At 50.5% G+C, this 21,145-nt stretch overlaps 1 protein-coding gene across 1 annotated transcript in view; it reads right to left on the bottom strand.

Annotated features, from left to right (window-relative positions):
• The window catches only part of GALNT14 (polypeptide N-acetylgalactosaminyltransferase 14), a 206,274-nt gene that overhangs the window by 27,082 nt on the left and 158,047 nt on the right, over positions 1 to 21,145 (bottom strand). Inside the window, exons 4-9 of the mRNA XM_008514756.2 lie at positions 15,529 to 15,596; positions 13,305 to 13,370; positions 13,009 to 13,130; positions 5,980 to 6,067; positions 5,126 to 5,210; positions 2,516 to 2,619 (exon numbers count right to left, since the gene is read on the bottom strand). Of these exons, the coding sequence (XP_008512978.1) occupies positions 2,516 to 2,619; positions 5,126 to 5,210; positions 5,980 to 6,067; positions 13,009 to 13,130; positions 13,305 to 13,370; positions 15,529 to 15,596 (533 nt within the window). The remainder of the gene's footprint in view (positions 1 to 2,515; positions 2,620 to 5,125; positions 5,211 to 5,979; positions 6,068 to 13,008; positions 13,131 to 13,304; positions 13,371 to 15,528; positions 15,597 to 21,145) is intronic.

Raw genomic sequence — 21,145 nt, 5'->3', positions numbered from 1 at the left:
AACCCCCTGATCACCAGCCCATCCAGCACTGACTCTTCCAAATTCCCACCTTCACGTTCTCAGGTGCCTCGCTATCCTCACTTGCAGAATTGAAGCTGTCCACGTGATATAGCCACCATTGAAAAAGCACTGAATTTTCTGGCATATGAAATGCCAAGAAAAAAAAATCAGAAATGGCTTTCAAAGTGCTGGGAGCTGGCCATAACACGATGGAATGTTGGGACGGGTGAAAACAAAGTGTTCCCTGTGATAGCTGTCTGCAGCATTTTGTTGGTTTAAAATTTTGTGATGGATTGTAAAATGTCTCTCCCACACCTCCCCAGAAGCCCCTGCCTACTTCCCTAAGCCAAGTAGATGAGACGGCCACTTGATTTGAGTGGATGTATGTCAACATTGCAATAAAGAGAAGGTTCTGGTAGGTTGGACCAAAATGTGCTATCATTAAAAATAATTTGCTGCCTCAATCCAAATGTCACTGCCACATGGAGGAAGGACCACATCTACTCTGTGAGGTTCAAGAGGACAGAACACGTCCTGACAGACAGAAGCTGGAGGGAGATGGGCTTCAATTTAGAAGAATTTTCTAACTATTCAACACAAAAATTCTCAATGACAGAATGTGCTGAACTGTAAGCAGCAAATGCATCATCATAAGAAGCATTTGAGCAGCAATTGGATGGCTGCTGTCTATCAAATATGCTGCAGAAAGGATTCATTTGGGGGCTGGGAGGAAAGGCTAGAGCACATCACTAAGGATCCTGAGAAGTACTGTGCTCATCAGGACATCTGCTGGCTGCCCAGAAAGAGAGAAATCTCATCCCCATTGAGAAGGCCAAGGGTCTACCTGGCTCCAGGTTCTCTCAGGCTGATGCAGGCAGATCCAACATCAAACCCACCCCAAATAACCCCATCGCGTTCCAGGATTGGGTTCCGAGAAGGGCACTTGGTTTGGTTTATGGTTGTTGGGCTTTTCTGCTGTGTCTGATCCAGCCCCCAAATGGCAGGAGACAGACTTTTCTTTTTTTTTTTTTTTTTTTTTTTTCAAGATTTTATTTTTTCCTTTTTCTCCCCAAAGCCCCCCGGTACATAGTTGTGTATTCTTCGTTGTGGGTTCTTCTAGTTGTGGCATGTGGGACGCTGCCTCAGCGTGGTCCGATGAGCAGTGCCATGTCCGCGCCCAGGATTCGAACCAACGAAACACTGGGCCGCCTGCAGCGGAGCGCGCAAACTTAACCACTCGGCCACGGGGCCAGCCCCTGGAGACAGACTTTTCTGATGGATTCCTCCATGCTGCCCAGTTTGGGAGAACAGATGCTATGGGTCAGGCCAGCAGCCATAAATTTCCAGGAAATAACTCTTAGTGACTGAGGAAGAAAGCCATAAAATACTCCGGAGGGAGGGACAGGAGAAAACAATGGCAGAGGACAATGCACAGGATTACTGCTAAGTGCCAGGACGAGCCCCATGGATCATTCTCCTGGCTTGCGCCACTGCTCCAGAAGCCTGTGCCAAACACGCTCCCCAGTGCCCAGAGAGCCAAGGGGCCCCAACTCTCTGGGATTCTTCTTTTCCTGCGGTTTATTTAACAAAGAGTTACTGAAGCCTCCTTCATGGCAGGCACTATACTAAGCACCAGAGGGACAGCTGTGAACAAAATGGACCCAAATCCCTGTCTTGTGCAGCTTAACTTCTAGTCATCCCTTAGGTCTCACCTGCTAAAGGAAGGAACGGAAACTAACATTATTGTGCCCATATGCTGCCAGGATTTTTACAGACTTGCCTCACTGAGTTTTCACAACAACACCAAGAGGCACCCCTGCCTCAAACTTTTAATACCCAAGGAAGCTGGAGGGTCACTCAGCATCATCAGCTCAATGGAATGGGTTTCTGACTGCTCTTTCTCCCACAGCCGCAAACCACAGCCCTGCACCACTGTGGCCAGACCTAGCCATCTGTTTCCACAGTTTTGGAACCTGTAACCCAGCCTCTTCATCCCCAAGCCTTTCTCTGCACTAAGAGACAGGGCAAGACACCCCCAGGGTTTCTGTAGCAGTTGCCCCAGACCTTCCCCATTCACCTAGTGCTGAGCGCTATAGGCATAGAGCAGTCAACAGATGTTCTCCAGATGTCCACGGCGTTGCTGTCAATCCTGCTCCTCATTCTCCTTATCCTCATTCTCTTTCTACCTCCAAATTTCCAAGTTCAGTGCTCCTAGCTCAAGTCTCTTCTGGCCCTCACACTTGGGGTTCCTCCTTAGTCTTCCTGGCTTCTGCGTCTCAACTGTCCCCTAACAGTCTGCCTGGGCATGCTTCATTTGTCCTCAGCATCCATGTGGTCCATGGAGAAATCCCTTGTTACCTCTGCTCTCTCAGCAACCACTCCTCTGGTGCCCCACCCAGCCTTCCCTCAGAGGAGTGACTTACTCCTCATCTCCCCAGGCCTCATCCCAGGCGCATGCAGTCCAAGGACCCAGAGATCCCCCCCTCAGCCCCAGGACGCAGAGACAGTAACTCACCAAAGTTCTCCCCACCCCAGATGTCCATGTCCATGTCATATTTCCCCAGGTAATCGAACCAGGATTTGTTCATCACGAAGAGCCCTCCAGCTATGACTGGAGTCCTGTGCATTTGGAAGGAAAAGAGGATCAGTTAGGGCAGGAAGACCACTGTCACATTCTTTTTCCCTGGAAATTCAGAACTCAAGGCCATTTTCTTCCCATTTCTGCTCCTCTTCAGAAGGGCCAATACATTTTCTACTTTCCATTTATCTTGCAGAGAAGCTAAGTCACTCATCAGCACATCTCCTGTGGGGGCTGGGACTCTCTCAGAACCCCAGCTGTCCTGAGAGCCTGGGGAGCCTCCACTGGCCTCTCCCACAGGCCCTGCTCAGTGTAGCTCCCTTGGGAGCTCCACTCTTGGGAGTGGGGATGGTGGGCACTGAGTAGGCAGAGAAGGGCTGACAAGCACGTGTTAACAGTACATCCATTTCTTGAAGCTGGGCTCTCTCTCGCTCTTTTCCCCTCTGTAATGGATTTAGTTTTGTCCCCCTAAAAAATGTATTGGGGTCCTAACCCCAGTACCTCAGAATGTGACCTTATTTGGAGAGAGGTAATCAAGAGGTAATCAAGTTAAAATGAGGTCATTAGGGTGGACCCCAATCCAATATGACTAATCTTCATATAAAAAGGGGACATTTAGCCACAGAGGTAGACATGCATAGAGAGAAGAGCCATCTGCAAGCCAAGAGGAGAGGTCTGGCATAGCCCTCAGAAGGAACCAATCCTGCCAACACCTTGATTTGGACTTTCAGCCTCCAGAGCTGTGAGACAATATGTCTCTGTTGTTTAAGCCACTCAGTCTGTGGTACTTTGTTACAGCAGCCCTAGCAAACCAATATACCCTCATCTTCATTTTCTTTTCTTGGGGTCCCATCCAACCTCCCCCACCTTCAACTGCTGAGAGAAGCCGCTTGGAAAGAAAAGGGGTTACAGAGGAAGGCAGGCAAGGGTAGCAGAGTGCAACCAAATAACACGGTAAGTATAGGGATGTGAGTCTGTAAGAACCAATGGCTGGGGTAGGTGGGCAAGCCCTAAGGGCCCTGGCCCCTCATTCAGTGGGCCCAGAGGGTGAACGGAGTTTTCTCCTATGTCAAACAGTTAGTTGACGGGGAGCAGGTCAGAAGCCTTGGTCTCCTGCTGCCATGACACCCTGCTGTTCCCCAAGAACTAGCCTAATCTTGGGAAACTCTTGTTCTCTGATGAGCAGAGAAGAGAACCTGCCCTGAGAACCCCACCCCTGGGACAGAGAAGGGAAAAACCCAGAGGCAGCTGCACCACCACTACCTTTATCGTCAACTTGGCCCACTGCTTTGAGGTGTCTAGGCAGGCAGATGCTCTTCCCATACCATACTCACATCAGGTGCTGCCATTGGTGAGTGACCGAGGAGCTGCATGGTGCTAGGTATGGTAAGAAGGTTTTACTCTCCCTTTAGAAATAAAGGGAATTATCGAGAGTGCCATCTGGCTCCAGTCTCCCTCTTGGCATCACTCTAGATCACGAAGGCTAGAGGAAGGCGGAGGGGCTAGCAGGTAGATGAAACAGAGGTCCCACGGTAGAGATTTCTCAATCCCTACACCTCTTTCTGGAGCATCACCATTCAGCTCATCATAGCCCTTCGGTTCTCAATTTGAGGTAAGTGATTTCAAACATTTATATGTGGCAGGCCCCAGTGATGCAGAGATGCCCTTGAAGAGTTCAGGGAATCCCTAAGGTACTGGCTGGAGAAATCCCAGTTCAGTGACCTCTGTACTTCTTCAAGCACTTCCTATCCTCCTGACACCCGACCTGAGGCAGATATGATTTAGCTTGGAGATTCCCAACAAATCTGGGACGTGCTTACCATCCAATCTTAGGCAGGAACATCGAGGCCACACACTCTTGATGCTGAGACAAGAGGCTCCCCCACTAGGTGGACCCCTATGCTCTATTCTATGCTGAGCCCTCAGATAGGCCCCAAACCCCAGGCAGCCATCTTTCTACCATGTGCTGTGAGTCACAATGCGGAGTGGAAGAGAGAATGCAGATCGGGACAAAGCCATCTACAGAACTGCGAAAGCAACGCAGAGTTGATGCCACCATCATGTTCTTGCACAGAATAGAACAGAGTTGTTTGTTAACAAGTAGCAGTGGCCATGCCTTGATAGCAGCCTCCCCTTACAGCAATGGCTGACTCAACTTTCCTGGGCTCAATCCTGACATCCAAGAGCCAGGGGCTCTGCTCCTGCCCCTAAGGGACCATCTTTCCCTTGTCAGAGGCTCAAAATGGACCATGTGGGACCCTCCAATGTTTAGCAGGAAGCATAAGTACATCACGGCATCCGTGTGGGTGGAATACACTGGGCAAAATCCTCAGCACTGGCCTCTACCAGGCCCCCATCCCCTTAGCAGAAGTCTCCATGCAGACAGAAACCTCCTAAAATAAGGGCAAAAATAGAGCTGGCCTGGCAAAGCATTCTCTTGGTCTCTCCCCAATCTTTTGAGCATCTAATGTGGGATGACTCCTTATACCATGTGACAGTAGGAAGGATCAAACGGAGTCTGTCCATGCCACCCCTGCCCTGACTTACCTGATGGGTTCAGCAGGGTCCAGGCGCTGAGCCTTCTGCTCTGGGGAGAGCTGCTCCCATTGAAAGTGGAGGCTCCAGTCAAACCCTGGAACACAGCACCCACTCGGTTGATTTAGTCTCTCAGATCTATCTGCAGAGCTTGCTCATTCTGTCCCTTTGCTAGAAGTTCAAGAATGTGCCTAGTTTCCCAGGGAAGCTGGTCCCAGGGATAATGGGTCTCACTAGGTTGATCAGCAACAGGGCTGCAGACTTTACCTTTCCTTCTCTTTCTCTACCTCCTACTGCCTCTCTGGGCCTTCTCTCCCAGGTGAGTTAGAGAATAAAGGGCAGAGGATAAACCGTGAGATCAGACAGACCCCAAGAGGAGGGCCCAAGGAGGAAAAGATAGACAGTTATGGGATGTGTACCTTGGCCAGGAGCCTCGGGAAGGTGTAAGCAGGAGGTTTGTGAGGGGCTGAATCACCTCTAATCAGTCTTGGGGTGCGGACAGCACCAGCCCTGGGCAGAGAGCTGTGGTGGGCCTTGAGGAGAGTGTGGTGCCTACTGCTGAGGTACCAGAACAATCCAGGCCCCACAGAGCCAGGCGTCCCTGCTTTCCTCACATTCTCAGGTCCTGGAGTGAGTTCTGTGTTGAGCCAGAGCTGTGGGGGCTGGGAAGGTCCTGCCCACTCCCTGGGCCCTTCCATTCACAGTCTAAGTGATAAGGGTCACTCTGGAGCCACTGACACTGCAGGATGCAGGACTGGACGTTCCAGACAAACCACCAAGAGACTTTTCCTCACTTTCCGCCTTGAAAGCAATGACAAGGAGAAAAAGAAATTCCTTACTGGGGAGAAGGCGTTAGCCCCACTCACCCCCTCTGAGCTCTGTGGCCGACTCGATGTAGTTGAAGTTGTCCAGGTTGATGATATCAATCACAGGGCACACCACGCGCGTGTAATCCTGTAAAACAACAGACCCTGTGCTCAGTGTTCAGAGTCGAGGAGCCAGGCCGGGAATCAGGGGGCTTGGCAGAGTCTCGCCCTTCTAGTGCCAGAGACTGGTTTTGTGGCCTTGGCCAAGCACGTTCATCTCTGGATCTCAAATTTCTCATCTATAAACTGAGGGCACTGGATGCTGTGACCTCTCTAGTTCTGATGCCTAAAATACTAAGAGCCTTTCTCTGACCCCTGGGGGCCTTCTCAGCCTCAGTGGCCATCTAAGCATCGTGGAGACAAAGTGGAGGCTGGCTGGAGAGCACTGCACCCCAAAAGGTGAAATTAAGAAGAAAGGGGCTCTAGACGTCCTTCACCATCAGTGGGCTCTCAGGATACAGTCAGCCGGAAGGTGACCTCAAGCCTGTCCACCCAAGAAGCAAAGCCACACACCCACAGAGGGGACCTCTTGGAATTTCCAAATACTTTCATTCTGTGCTTGTGGTTCATAGGCAAGTTGATTAATAGCATCTCCAGAGATTCCTCACTTCAGTTGCCACCTGTGTACACACAAATCAGGGCCTCCAGCCCTGCCCTCCTTCCTCCCTGCCAGACTTGGATCCAGGATGCGATTGGCCACCTCCATGTGGATTTCACCCAGCCTTTTGGTGGCGGCTTCATCAGCGTCTTCCCAAACACGCTCCTTCCCCTCGGTCCCCTATTTCTGTGAACAGAACCATTGCATTTCCCGCTTCCTCCCAAGCCCTAAATTAAGAAGCTTCACCTCTGTCCATCACCCGGATCAATGCTGCCGATTCTAACTCTGAAACCACTCTTCTGAATGAATCCTGCCCTCCTTTCCCCCTCACACCTGGAGTACTGCAATGGACCCCTAGTCTTTCCCACCCCACCTCACCTTTTCCCTTTCATCCTACAGGCAGCTGACAAAGTTGTCTTTCTGAGACACAAATCTCACTCTGCAGCTCAACAGCTAAAAACTTGAATTGCCTGGAAGATAAGGTTCAAACTCCTTAGCCTGCCATCCAAGACCATAAAAAATAGGTCTGCATCCACTTTCTAGCCTCATTGCTTGCGACTTCCCCCAGGCCACCCTGTCTACAGGCATCAAAGTCCAGGGAACATTTTCAAAATCTGCAAGACAAATTCACCAGTTCTTGGGGCCCATCAAGGCATTGCATATATTTTAAAAATGTTCCCTAATTCTGAGTGAACACCCCTGTACCTGGCATGCCCTGGTGGGCAGTATAAACAAGCTGTGAACATGGAGACTGGATAGCCAAATGGGAATCAAGCAGGCTGGGAGAGCCAACAGGTCTGGGCAAACCAGGCAGGACCACTTTTCCAATCCTCTGCACCTACTACTCCTGGACAGCACAGGCAGGAACCCCCACCTCTCCTTACAGCCATTTAATTTCCTGGTTCAATTTCTCTCCCAAATGAGGCTGTCTTCTTATTTTAAGCTCAGATTCACAGAGTGCCTGCTTTTATGTTCACAGACTTAATTTGGCCCTCAGCCTCCACGTGTGACTCATCCTGACAGTGACAAGGTGCCTTGGAAGCCAACTGGACCACGTGGAAAGAAATGCTCATTTTCAATGCATTGCTTCTACCTCTGGGATGTGCACAGATGTTTCCTTCACAGTCAACACAGCACTTACCCAGCTGTCACAGTTCGCTGGGGCTCCTCTTCGCCATTGTCATCGTGTGTCTCTGTGTGTCTACACACTGCGCACATATATACAGTCCTCTACGTCAATACTTACCCATGGACACATCCCAAAGACATTCTTGTGACTTGACTTCTGAAATGTTCTCAGAAGTCCAGAGATGGACCTTCTGATAAAGTCCTCATTTTGCCTTTGCTTGCTGAGTTTCGGGGCCTCTGTAGCTTCACTAAGTCCTTATGCAGACCCTTGTGCAGTAAAGGATTAACCTTGCCCAAAGATATGTTTGGCCCTTGCCCAGCTTCTGGGAGGTAACTTCTAAGCCCTCAGAATGTCCTGCCTATAGGAGTGTCTCTGTTTACCTGGGAGCCTTGGGCTATACCAGAGAGTCTATGCTAACAATGTGATTTACAGCGAGGGCCCTGGGCCATGTGGTTCCAACTCAACTTGACCTCTGGAAGGGCGTGGAGACCATGGGGGTGATCAGCCATGTCTATATGACTGACCCCCCACAAAAACTCTGGACACCAAAGCTTGGGAGGCTTCCCTGTGTTGTGATACTCTACATGTGTTGCTATACATCCTTTCTGGGAGAAGTAAGTGCTGTCTGTACACCACGGGGAGAAGACAACTGGACACTCGTGCCTGGAACTCTCTCTATTTACCTTTTCCCGTTGCTGGTTTTGATTTGTGTCCTTTTGCTGTAATAAACAGTAACTATGTGTGTGACAGCTTTGCTAAATTCCGAGTCCTTCAAGTGAATTATTGAACCTGAGGGTGGCCTTTGGGACCCCCCAAAACTGCAATCCTAGGTTTTAAAAAACTTTCCTTAATATGAAAACCAAAATGCAAGATAAATTGCTGGTTGCCTACCTCAGCCACAGGCTTCCTCAGAAGCCACCATGGGCTCTGTCTCCAGGGTTGCAACAGGCTTTGGTGTACCCTCCCTATAAGTTCTGAGGGTTTCCTGTCACAACTCAGTTGTGGTATCTGCTTGAAGTCATGGAGACCAGACAGGTAGTGAGGGGTGTTTGGGGCTAAGTGCTGGATGGACCCATGACCTTGAAAAGGGGCTGCAGGAGACTTTATAAATGGCTCATTAAAGCCAGGACACAAACCTCTCTGAGTGACCCTGGGGGTCAGTATTTGCTCCACTTCTGTATCCCTCAGTCCCAGTCCAGAGCCTGGGGGGCAGCAGGTGTTCAATGGGCGTTGGCTAAGAGAGGGCGTCTATTAACTTCCTCTGAGGACACTGTGTCAATAGCTGGCAGCAAAGCAAGTGGGTCAACTACAGCTGAGAAAGATGGCCTCTCCTCCTATAGGCTTGAGGATAGAAGGACTTGCCAGCCATAAAGACACCCAGACCCATCACAGGTCCTCACCTGTGTGCCCCAGGAGGCTGTATCTTTCAGGCTAGGTCCACAGGTAGGCTCCAGGAGGCAGCTAGTGGAATCCCTGGCAGATCCAGGACTATACCTCTTCTCCCCTCCCCTACACAAATCCAGGTCCGAGCCCCGCCCCTCCACTGAGAGCCAACGGCTGTCAATCACCTCTGCATTCACACCTCTCCTTTCTCTACCCATTCAAATAATTAAAACCACATGTGAATGGGCAATCAAAAAGTTCCTAGAGAGGATCATTCACTTATTTCCTCAACCAGCATTCCTGAGCACCTACTCTGGGTTAGGAATTGTGGTGGTACCAAGATGAATAAGACCTCACAGTCTAAGGAGGGAGGTGGACAGGCAGTAGAGGATGACACTAGGCTCCCTAAGCAAGGTTAGAGGGAGGGGTGGGGGAGCAGGAGGGGGTCCTCGGGGAGGAGATGCTATGACAGGAGACCTGGTTCTAGTTCTGGGTCTACCATCCAGTGCACGTGACCTTAAGTAAATCAACACACACTGAGGAATTCTGTTTCTTCATCTGTAAAGTGAAGACAAATTATGATTTGCGAAACTGTCCTGCCTTTCTAACAGGCCTTTTGGAAGAAACAAAGCATGTGAGAGGGCTTTGAAGCATATGTTAGCCATGGTTTGTATCAATTTACCAAATGCTACAGCAATTCCAATTTCTTAAAATCTTTTTCCCTACTAAAGAAATATGTAGATAAGGAGGAGGAAAAAAGAAGCCTCTGCTAAAAGAATAAAAACCAACTTGGGGCTTGTTTCAAGTATCATCATGTAATTGAAGGGAAGGGAAATGGAGGAGATTTTCCATGTGGAAAACACCAGCTGAGAACAGTTTCTGCCGGCTCAAGCCCAGCCTCTTTCTTATCTCTTTCTATTTTTGAAAATCCCAAACTCCAATTACAGCTTAAGATTTCCACTTCCACTTACGATTAAATCACATTTTACTGTGAGAGAAGACACACATAACGACACGAGGTAACACAGGCTGACACGTGCCCACACTCCCTGTCCCGAAGGGGATGTCTATGTCTCAGCGTAACCAACCTTTATCAAGGGTCAGGGTCTGGTGAAAACCTCTGTAGCCCACGGAAGCTGCTGCAGCCCCCTGAGATGCAGAGTGCGACCACAGTTGGGGGTCTGTCTGACTCATCTTCTGATATAAAAGCTTTAAGTCAGACTGCGGTGGGGCCCTGGAGCTCAGCCTGGGAGGTTGAGCTCTATCTTGGGGCCCAATGACTCCCCTAGGAGGAGTGCTGGACCGCAGGCAGCACTCACATGCAGGGAGGAGGAGAAGGGGGCTCCCTGGACCTGGCCTGAGGCTGGCCAGAGAGGTGGAAACAGCATTTTTCAGAGATGGCTTCGGGGATGGAAAGGGCCTGGCAGGTTCCTTAAGGCTGCCCAAGGAAAGCAAAGCCCCCCTAACACATCCTGCAGGGACACACCAGCCTGGGCGAGCCGATAGGTCAAACACTGAATTACCACAGGACCCAGCAATTCCACTCTTTGGTCTATACCCCAAAGAACTGAAAGCAGGCACTCAAATGAAAACCTGTACACCAATGTGAGCGGCAGCACGTTATTCCTAAGAGTAAAAGAGTGGAAACAATCCAACTGTCCACCAGCAGATGAATGGATAACAAAACGTGGTATAGACTGTGATGTTGATGTTGTGATATAAGAAGAAATATGTATTTGGCTTTTGTTCCTGGTTCATGGCACAGAGCTTCTAAAACGCTTGTAATTTCCTGAATGATTGGGGTGAGAAGAGTGTCTTTTGTTATTCATAATAAGCCTCTTTCACTATACCTGAGTTTATGCTAATGAGGCGGCTCTTGGGGGATGGGGCTGGTACTGGAGGAACCAACCCTGTGATTGGAGGTTTGGAACTGTCAGCTCCAATGCTTACCCCCTCCCCTCCCCCTCCCCATTCTCCCCCGACTCCCAGAGAGAGGAGAGGGACGGGAGATTGAGTTCAGTCACCAATGGCCAATGATTTAATCAATCATGCCTACTCCAAGTGATGAAGGCTCCATAAAAACCCTACACCATGGGGTTTGGGGAGCTTCCAGGTTGGTGAACTAAGTGGGGTGTGGATTTGGCTTACGGCCCATTCCAACTCTCCCTCGAAACTGCCCAAAACAGGTGCTCAATAAATGTCAGTTACTTTAGGGGCAGGAAGTGAGCCTGCCTTCCTCCTATTCCAACCTTATCGCCTCCGCAAGCACTGCATCTCGTTTCTTATTATTATCATTTCCGAACACTGAGCACCATACTCTATGACCACAAGGAGGTGACTGGTGTCCCCACTGGGTTTTAACTATACCTAGAAAAGGAAACTGCGGGGCCAAAGGGACAATTCTTGCCAGGAATGATCCTAGCTGGCCATGCAGTCCAGAAAAGCTTCCTGGACTAGGGGAGATGTGGGCGAGGCCCTGAAGAGAACAGGGTTGTGCAGAGGAGGGGAAAGGCATCGGGGACAAGAAAAGCTTAGTCAGAGGTGGAGCAGTGGGAGTGTTGGCACGTTCAGGAAGAAGGAGCAGCCCAGCTTCGTCAGAGCGTTAGACTGGGGAGGCGGTGTGCTGTGGCCACAGGCCCTCCCCTCTCTCTGCGGCTGGGGAGCACCTAGGGAGGGGAGGATTTGGAAGGGCCCCAGGGCCAGGCAAAGCCCCTCAACTGAATAGTCTGTTCATAACCTACTATTTCTCAATCCAGACCTCTTCGCCGGGATTATGTCAAAAAGCAGGCAGACGGGATTTTCCTAAACAGCACTAAATGTAGGAGCCCTCCCCATCTCAGGGAAAGTGGTCATGAGATGGGTTCAACATCGAGGCCCACGTGTAAGAATGCTGTCAATCCACCGAGGTTCCCTCATTGGAATGAACAAAGTTGGTAAGGATTTCCTAGTCCTCTGAGCTCTTCACACACCTCAAGTCTTTCATCCTTTTAACACCATCATTTTGCAGGTAGGAGGGGAGTAGCTACCTCGAAGAGTGAGAAGGAAATAACCACAGCACAGGGAAGATGCTGTTGAGGAAACATTGAGGTTCCAGTGCTGATGGTACCAGCTAGGGAATATCAGCCCAAGTTACATAATCCCTTCCAGATGGTATCCTCATCTGCGAAATGGGTATGTGAAAAATACCCGGCCTTGTACTTCACAGAGCAGCTGCAGGAGTCAGTAACTCAGGGAGAAGGTGAACTGCACGGATGCTCATAACCGACCCTGTGTCTACAACATGCAGCGCCTCCTGTAGATCAGGACGGGGTGGATGGACTTCTGGGAGTACAAAATCAAGATGGGAAAAATTTAAATTTTTTTTTCACTTTCAAGAGGAGTAACTGAGACATGGAGAGAAGAAGCAGACAGACTTCCAGAGTAACTTAAAGGCAGACAGAGGCAAGGAATTCAGGTCTCTTAGGATCCAGCCCACCTGCCTTAGCCTTTGGGTGAGGGTGACATGTGGGTAGAGGTAAGACAGAGGTGTCAGGAATTAGGTGATGAGGCCTGGCTAATTCCACTGCCTTTTCACAACGACACTCATCAGGGATCCCTTTCTGGAACCTTCTAAAGTCTGGGAGAAATTGGTCTGGGCAGTTCTCCTGCCAGGAAGCTGCGTGTGTCATGTATCAGGTGCCTGCAGCACCCCCTGCAGGCCTGCTGTGGGTGACGGTATGGTACAGACAACGGGTCTGGGCCTTGCTCCACCACTGCCTGCTGTCTACCTCAGTCTCTTCATCTATAAAATGGGGACAGCAGTCTGTCCTGCCCACCTCCCAGAGGCACTTGGGGGCACAGGTGAGGTAATGAGCTTAGGAATCCTAGAGAAATTGGGGGGCAAGGAAGCCAGCCCTGCTCCTCAGTTGGCCTCACTCACCTCTTTGACTCTGTGCAGCAGGGGCTGGAGCCAGTCCCTGTTCACCTCACAGTGGCTGTCCATGAAAGTCAGAATGGCACCCTCGGCAAAATCAGCACCCCGAATCCGGGACCGGACCAGACCTGCAGTAGGGATAAATGGCCCAGTGGGTGCCCCTGTCACTCCATCATCCAGCAAGCCCATGGAGGAGCCACTCAGCATTCCCTCCACGCACCGAACACACACCCAAATGCACATACACCCCACCAGTCTGCCACATTGACATCCCCAGGTCCCACCCAGCCACACAGACCTACCTTGTCGGTTTTCATTGCGTAAGCATTTCACCTTGGGTAACTTGATGAGCTGATTGCAGTCATCAGCTGCAAAGACAAAAGATCACCTGGAGTGAGTGCCAGGGGATGGAGGTGAACCTGAAGTAGTAGGTAGTAGGTAGGTAAGAGTAGGCAGCCTCGCCTCCTGTCTCCACCCCCAACTGCGGAGCCCTGTCTAGACTCCAGGGTGTTTATGGGCTTTGGAAGGGGCTGAATGAACACTGCTATCAGTACACAATGTGGCCCAGTCTGTGCAAAGTGAGGGGCCTCTTTGGAGCAGGTCAATCACACAATGGCACCTGCATACTTGATGGAACACTTCTGGATGGGAAATCTTGGCATGGACACTGGGGACATTTCTCCTTTCTACAGGTCTTTCAAAGTCTGAGGTAAGAGTCCTATTCACTTTAGTGGGGTCTGGTAAAAAGCTTCCAGGAGGCCAGAGAATGGATGACATGAATTTTGGAGTTTCCTTTCAGATCATGGACCCATAATACAGGAGACCTTATTTGTTAAGGGATCTGTCCAGTGTGTTTTCCATCACAAGAGCTGCTTCAACTCTCCACCAGGCAGGGAAATATGCCAGGATAGACAAGAGACCCCATCTTGGGCATTCGCCCTGCGTTGTCCTCCAGCTTGCCCGCCTGCCTCATCACTTCTTTGGCTCACCAGTTCTTGGCTCTGAACTCCATATCGTGACCCCGCCATTTTGGTTTTGGCCCATTGGTTTACCAACCTTAGCCTCTCTGCTTCTCTGGACTCTACAGAGTGACTACACAGACTCATAGAGGCTTCCTTGGGGCCCAGGTACTATTCTAAGCACTTTGTGTTAACACATTTAAATCCTTATCTAAACTATATATAAAATAATTATTATCACCAATTTATAATCAAGGAAACTGAGGCACATCCAGGTTAATAATTTGCTCAAGGCACAGAGCTAGTAAGTAAGTAAGTAAGTGACAGGTCTAGGATTTGAAGCCAGGCAGTCTGGCTCCAGAGTCCATTCTGGGAATAACCACTGGGCTGTTCTGGTTCCAAGTGAATCTCACAGCACTCCCTCCTCCAGCCTCAGCACCAGGCTACCTCCCAGCAGGATGAGTGTCTCCCCACCTCCAAGCCCTTCCTCACCAGGGAGGGGCGATCAGATCATGGAGTCTCAGAATTCAGAGTCTGATCCTATCACTCTTGACCTGGTCCACTTAGGCATTACTTCCAAGGTTCTGAGGCTATGTCATAGGTGTAGATTTGTAGCCTTCCTACAGCAGACCCAAGCATGGTAGTGGCCTCTATGCCCAGCTTCCAGCATCAGCACTGGCGGAGACAAACTCTACTCTCTTGCAACTCGGAGCTGTCCCCAGTGGCCACTGCCTGCTTCCCCCCCTGGCTTATCACCAGGAAGAAGCAGTTTTCCCTGGATGTGGGTGACTGCCTGGGACCGGACCCAGGCTGCTGGCATGATGGCTCTCAGAGGAGATGTCAGAATCCCAATTACTTGAAGTCTAACGATGCTTTTACAATTATCATGCCTGTCAAACTGAACACACAGATGTTGGAAAACACCTGCATTCTTTTCCTGGGGAATGTGGATTTGGAGGGTGAATTTGTGTGGGACCCAGGTTCTTTGATAGAACAACTAGGAAATGGTGATGACCAGTGGGTTGGAAGGCAGCTGCTCACTGTGTCATGGCCAGGTGATGGGATATCCTGCAGGGGGTCCCAAACACAGAGCTCACCCAGTCGTGCCGTGGGGATGAAAGGTAGAGGGTATGTTAGGCTCAGCTCAGGCTGGCACATCACTACAGCACACGAGTCACGAATCTCTAGTGATGGGCACTGCTTCTGGGCTCTAGGTCCCAGTGTTGATCCTTTGAAGGCTCAGATCCTTTCCCATTTCCAGGAATGCAGGTTAGGGGGCAGTGACACACAAGCACGTGCACACGCATGCATGCACACATGCATACACACACCAACCCAATCAAGAATCTACTAAATTTACCTGCTTAGGTCCTCACAGCAGAGAACCCAAGAAATTATTTTTTAAATGTAAGGTTTATCTCCTTCTTGAGCCCCACATGGACACTCAAAGTCTTCCATACCTAGTACAAACCCAGGCTTTCGTCCCTCCCCTGAGAACCAGGGGGCTCGCCTCTCCTTGTTACGCAGGGGCTGGGAACAGACAGAGAGAGGGAGCGATGCTACTTACGGTCATTGCTGAAGTCATCCACTAATATGATTTCCTTGATCAGATTCATAGGGGTGCGGTTTAATACACTGTGAGATGAAAAGAGGAAAGATCGTTACGCTTCTAGTGGCAAAATACATGTACTAACCTGAGTTTTAAATAGACGCCACTGCCTTTGAGGAGTGAAAACTCAGAGCAACCAAAGTCACGTTGCTCACCCGTGAGCCACTGGGATACAACTCTGCCTCCTCTTGGTGAAGGCCTCCACCACCCACCTAGCACCTGGACAGAAACCCAGGGGTCCTCCTCAACGACCCTCCCCTCTCTGCAGCTCCACAGCAAATCAGGGACCAAGACTTGCTGCTTCTGCTTGAAAATGTCACGCCAGTCTTTTTCACCTCTTACACCTCCATCCTGGTTCAACCTCTTTGGCCCATTTTCTTGCAGGAGCCTGGACCTGCACCAGCCCGCTGTGGCCTCCAGAGTGAGCTTTCTAAAGCACAGATCTGATCTCTGATTGTGTGACTTTCCTTGCTAATGCAAATAAATGCATTGACCAAACCCCTACCATGGGTCTCCCCATCTACACCCCAAACCCTGAGCCTGCTCCTCCAGGCCTTCACCATCGGGAGCCAGCTCCCTTTTCCGAACTCCTCATGCCCAGCGCGTTACCTGGAGAAGTCCTGCTCATTCACAAGGAAGAGTCTGTTCTATGGCCGACGAAGCTTGAAATGCCGTCCTCGGCCACAAGGGCCAGTTCAAAGGTCACTTCCTCTCTAACAGCCTTCCAGCCTACTTAGTGAGAAGTAATCCCTTCCTTCTCTGGGACCCACAGCAGTTTGTATCAGAAGCTTCGCGTGGCTTTCATTGTTGTCTGACTCTGAGTGGGTTTTGCTGGCCCTTAGATGGTTATATCCCCGGGGCAGGGGCCTTGTTAAGTTACTCTCTGTGTTGCCAGAGTCCAAGAACAGCACCTTGACCCATAGCCATTTCCTCCAGGGATATTTAGCGTACACCTACTATGTGCTAGCACTGGGTATGTGATGAGGAACAAAGGAGACGTGAGGTCTGCCCTCCAGAAGCTTATGGTTTAGGAACTACTTACTACAAGCTGTGCAATCTTGGGCAAGTTACTTTACTGCTCTCTGCAGTAAAGTATTCTCATCTGTAAAATGGGGATAATAATAGTAGTACCCATTTCACAGGGCTGTTGGGAGAATTAAGGGAGAAAATGTATCCAAAGCATTTAGCACAATGTCTGCAACGAAGTAATAATTATTACTACTTTGTGTGTCAGTAATGATTTTTGAATCGACTTCATTACCCTCCTGTGCTGTGGATCTGTTCCCATGGGACAAGGCGGGGTTTGCGTGTTCACGCTGGCCCTCAGGCCTGACTGGGATGGCTCAATTCTGCTTCTCCTGAAGGCCCCAAACTACATGGTTCCTCAGAAACATTCCTGGGCCACAATGCCCCCTGTAGGACAGCCACAGCCATGGGAGTGGGCGAGGGGCTTCAGTTGGGTGCTGGCTGAGGTGCTGTGTGCGTCCCCCTCTCAGGAGGACCACTCTGAGCCCTGTTTCTGGTGAGCCGCCTTCCCCAGCAGGATGCAGAGACTCTCCAGGAGAACTCTGCCTAGAGCTACCTTTATTTATGAAGCCTTAATTCTCACCATGGCAACTAGTGTAAGGTGGAGGGAGGGACCTCCACCCGGAGCCCTGAGCCTCCATTGGGAGGTGGGGACAGGGAGGGGCAGGAGGTGGTGGGAGGGGATCCTCACCATGAAGTCCCAAAGAAAACACAGGCAAACCCACCAAGCAGCCCTCTAATCAGAGAGGGAGGGGAAGAGGGAGGCAGGAGGAGAGGGAAAAGCCGCTGGAAGAATACCCTCTAATGAGGTTTGATGAGGGCTGCAGCTTCTGCTTGCCAGTCCCCCAAATCTCTGCCGGCTCTTTGAAATTCAAGAGTTCTCTTCTGTGAACATCAAAAGGTAAATCGCGTGCAGCTCTGTGCTGGTTGAACTGAGAGATGATTAGCGAATAAAAAATGTCCAGGGTTTAAAAAAGAAAAAAAAGAAATCGTCAGCAGTAAGTGCTAATTAGACCATTTCCTGGTAACACCTGGCTTGTTTTTGCTCCTCTAATCAGAGCAATTGGAGTGATGGCGGGGGGCTCCTCAAAAGTGGCTAGGGGCTGGGGGGGCCTGAGGTGGGCAGGCGCACTGGGGTCCAGGGGTGGAAGGAAAAAGGGCAAGGTCAAGTCCAGTTCAGGGGGCCTGGCCTGGCCCAGATGGTCGCCCAGGCCTTCCCTGCTGCCCCAAACCTCATTTCCACCACCCAGAGCCTGGTTGCCCAGGCCTCCCTCCTTTGCCCTCACCAGCTTTTCTGCCAGGACACCTCACCAGCCACTCCATAGCAAAGCCAACCCTCCCTTTCCCCCAGGGCCCAGCTTAGCACATCCTTGTTCTTTGCTTCACCCCAACTGCGGCTGTCCCCTGCCTGTTCCTTACACCACCTTGGCCCACCTCACTGGCATATCCAGGTCAACCTTGCCCGGGAATTATTCCAGAACCAAGTCTCCTATACACAGCTCACCTCTCTGCCAGAGGGTGGCTGCGCAGGCAGTGCCTACATCTCCAGCTTTCCACCTGCTGCACCCTAACTGGGGGGCCCACGTGGAGCACCCCGAGAGGCGGTAGGTTATGGCAGTCTGGGAGGCCAGGTGGTCTCACCATCCACTAGCTGTGCAATCCTGAACCAGGCGCCGGGGCCGCTCCCAGCCTTCGTTTCCATCTGTAATTACATTTTCCTTGTAAAGGCAGGCGATATTAATACTTGACCTACTTCACGGGCTTTTGTGCGTATGAAATGAGGAAATGTATTTGAAATTGCTTTGTGAACTCCGCAGTGCTATGCGCAGACAGCATTTATCAAACGCTCCATAAATACCAGTTGAATGAAGACCTGAGGCCGGTTGATGAGTTGACACGTTCTGGAGTCAGACTGACTTGGGTTCAAGTACCGGATCTATCTGTATATCCTCATTAACTAGCTGGGGAGCTTCTGTTAAGTACTGAACCTTCAGCACCACAACTTCCTGAGCTGCATGAAAGGAGCTTAGCACCATGTCTGGCTCAGTGGCTGCTCTCTGAATCTGGGTGTTGATAATAATGATATTGGTTCTCACAGTGTGATCCCAGAGCCAGCAGCCTCAAGGTCACCTGGGGACTTGTTAGAAGTGCCAATTCTTGGGCCCCAGACTTACTCAGTTAGAATATCCGGGGATGGGACCCAAGAAACTGTGTTTTAAGAAGCCCTCCAGGAAATCCTGATGCCTGGTCAACTTTCAGACTACATTAGAACACTGCTGCCTATCTGGCTGGAGGAGCATCATGACACCTGTTGTCACCTGTACAGGCTCAGTCTGTGCCAGGCACTGTTTCAAGGCCTTTATCTACCTGAACTCATTTACTCTTCTCCATAATCATGCGAGGTAATTATTACCAACAGTCCTTGTTTTGCAGAAAGGAAAACTGAGGCAGAGAAGTGGAGGAGCTTTCCCAGGGACACACAGCTGATAAGGGCAGAGCCGGCAAATCTGGCCCCAGAGTGTAATTTCTTAACCCCCTTAACCTGAGACATTGCTCCTCTAAACATAGGGTTTTACAAAAAAAGTGACAGCAAGGAGACTCAGGGTATAAAGTGAGCAATCGTGCATGCACCAGAGGCCCCATAGGGCCACAGGATGCCCCAAGAGGACAGGGACAACCCTGGGTCTCACATATACACGGGGACCTGCTGCAACACCAGTCAAGGTAAACGACTCTTCAGGGCTTGTTTTCTCTCGCCTTAGATGAGAAAAGTCCCTAACTCATCAGGGTTGTGATTCACTCTCCCTCCCCCATCACACTCCCATCATGCCTCTGCCCAGCTCTGAGTGCCCCCCGCGTGTGTTCCACCCCCAGCCCCCAGCTAACCTGGGAGCTCAGGGGCAGAGCTGGCCAGAGGGGTGAAGGCCTGGCCAAGCGCTGGGTGGCAGGGCGGAGAGGAGCAGTCCGCCCCAGTTCAAAGAGCCTGGCGGCAAAGGCATCAGAATTCTAGAACGTTAAAGATGAAAGATATCTTAGAGAAGATCCTTTCATTGGTGACAAAAGAGAGAGAGCCCTCTCCGTGGCTGGTGATTTATTTGTGCCACAGTGTAGGGAGTGGAAGGAAGGTACGGAATCCCAAGGCAAATATGATACTTGGCAATGGAAGTTTCTGGAGGTAATCTTCCTTGCCTCCACCCTTAAAGTTCACTTCTACCTAGCCTGCTGTTGATGTAAATGCCCGTCTGTTCACACATGGCTCTCAGGCCCCCTGTCTGCTGTTTTTGTGCATCATACTTGGGTCTGAGCCCGCAGCCTGGCTTACATGGGAAGCTCCTGAGAGGCAGGAAACAGCTCCACGGGCTTTCTTGGCAAAGCACCCAGAAGAGTTTGGTGTATAGTCTGGCACGTCATGGATGCCTTCTAAAAATTATGGTGTTGATGGGCCCCAAGCCCCCTCCCAGCATGCAGGGCGCCGGGGCCTCAGGGGCAGCCCTCCATCAGGCCAGTGGACAGAGGCTGCACCCTGGGGCTGCACCCCTAGCTGCCCCCCAATTCTACCCAGGAAGGCAGAAACCCGAGTCCTGGCCCTTGTGCTTCCTAGCCCTGTGGCTCTGGGCCTCCATTCACCACGTGCACCCGGCCTCACAGGCCCTGGATGGGGCTCCAACTGAAGGGAGAGATGGAATGTGTTCTGTAGACCATAAAGCTCAGCATACATTTAACATATTAACATTATTATTATAAAGCATCATTATTACTATCATAAAGAGATGGAGGAGCAGCAGGAAGAGAAGGAGAAAGACGTCTTAGAGCTGAAAGGGATGAGTCTGAGGGCAGCAGCTGAAGTGCCCCTGAGAACATAAACACAGTGATAGGGAAGCACAAGGGGTCTGGGGTCTCCTTATTATATTACAATGCCCCCCAAATGTCTCAGTGTAATGTCTTACTTTGGGAAATGTGTTAGAACTTGAAACATGAAAGATATTTTTATCACTGTCTTTATAGATGTGGTTAATGACCAACCCAAGGTCACAAAGCTCAGAAGTGGCAAGGTAGGGACTTGAACCTGGGTCTTTCGACCCCAGGTGCAGTGCCCTTTTAAGGAGCCCATAGCCTCTGTTCCTTTGAGAGCTCACTAGCTGTGCAGATGTAGGGATGGCTAACATTGATCCAGCACTTTGTGCCAGCATGGTTCTCAGTCCTCTACCTGAATTAACCAAAGCAAGTCTGTGGAGTCAGCACGATTATTATTCCTATTTCCCTGATGGGGAAACTGAGCCATAGGGAGGTTAGGTAAGAGATGAGTAAGATGGGGTCCTTGCCCTAAAGGAGTTCACTGAGGATTGCATCCGGGAAAAATGCATTAAGTGCTGGAGTATAGATGTACAGAGGAGGAGCCCAGAGGAGCCCTAATGGGGTGTGAGGGTGGTTAAGGGGGATGGAGGTACATGGCATCAGAAGACTCCTTGAAGGAGGAGGAGAAGCCAGCCGGGAAGCCAAGGAGCCTGTCTGGGAGGCTATCATGTCCTCATGGAAACATGTGGCAGAC

This window comes from Equus przewalskii, chromosome 14 (genome assembly GCF_037783145.1).
Source record: "Equus przewalskii isolate Varuska chromosome 14, EquPr2, whole genome shotgun sequence".
Lineage (NCBI taxonomy): Eukaryota > Metazoa > Chordata > Mammalia > Perissodactyla > Equidae > Equus > Equus przewalskii.
This window is presented reverse-complemented; position numbering and strand designations above follow the sequence as displayed.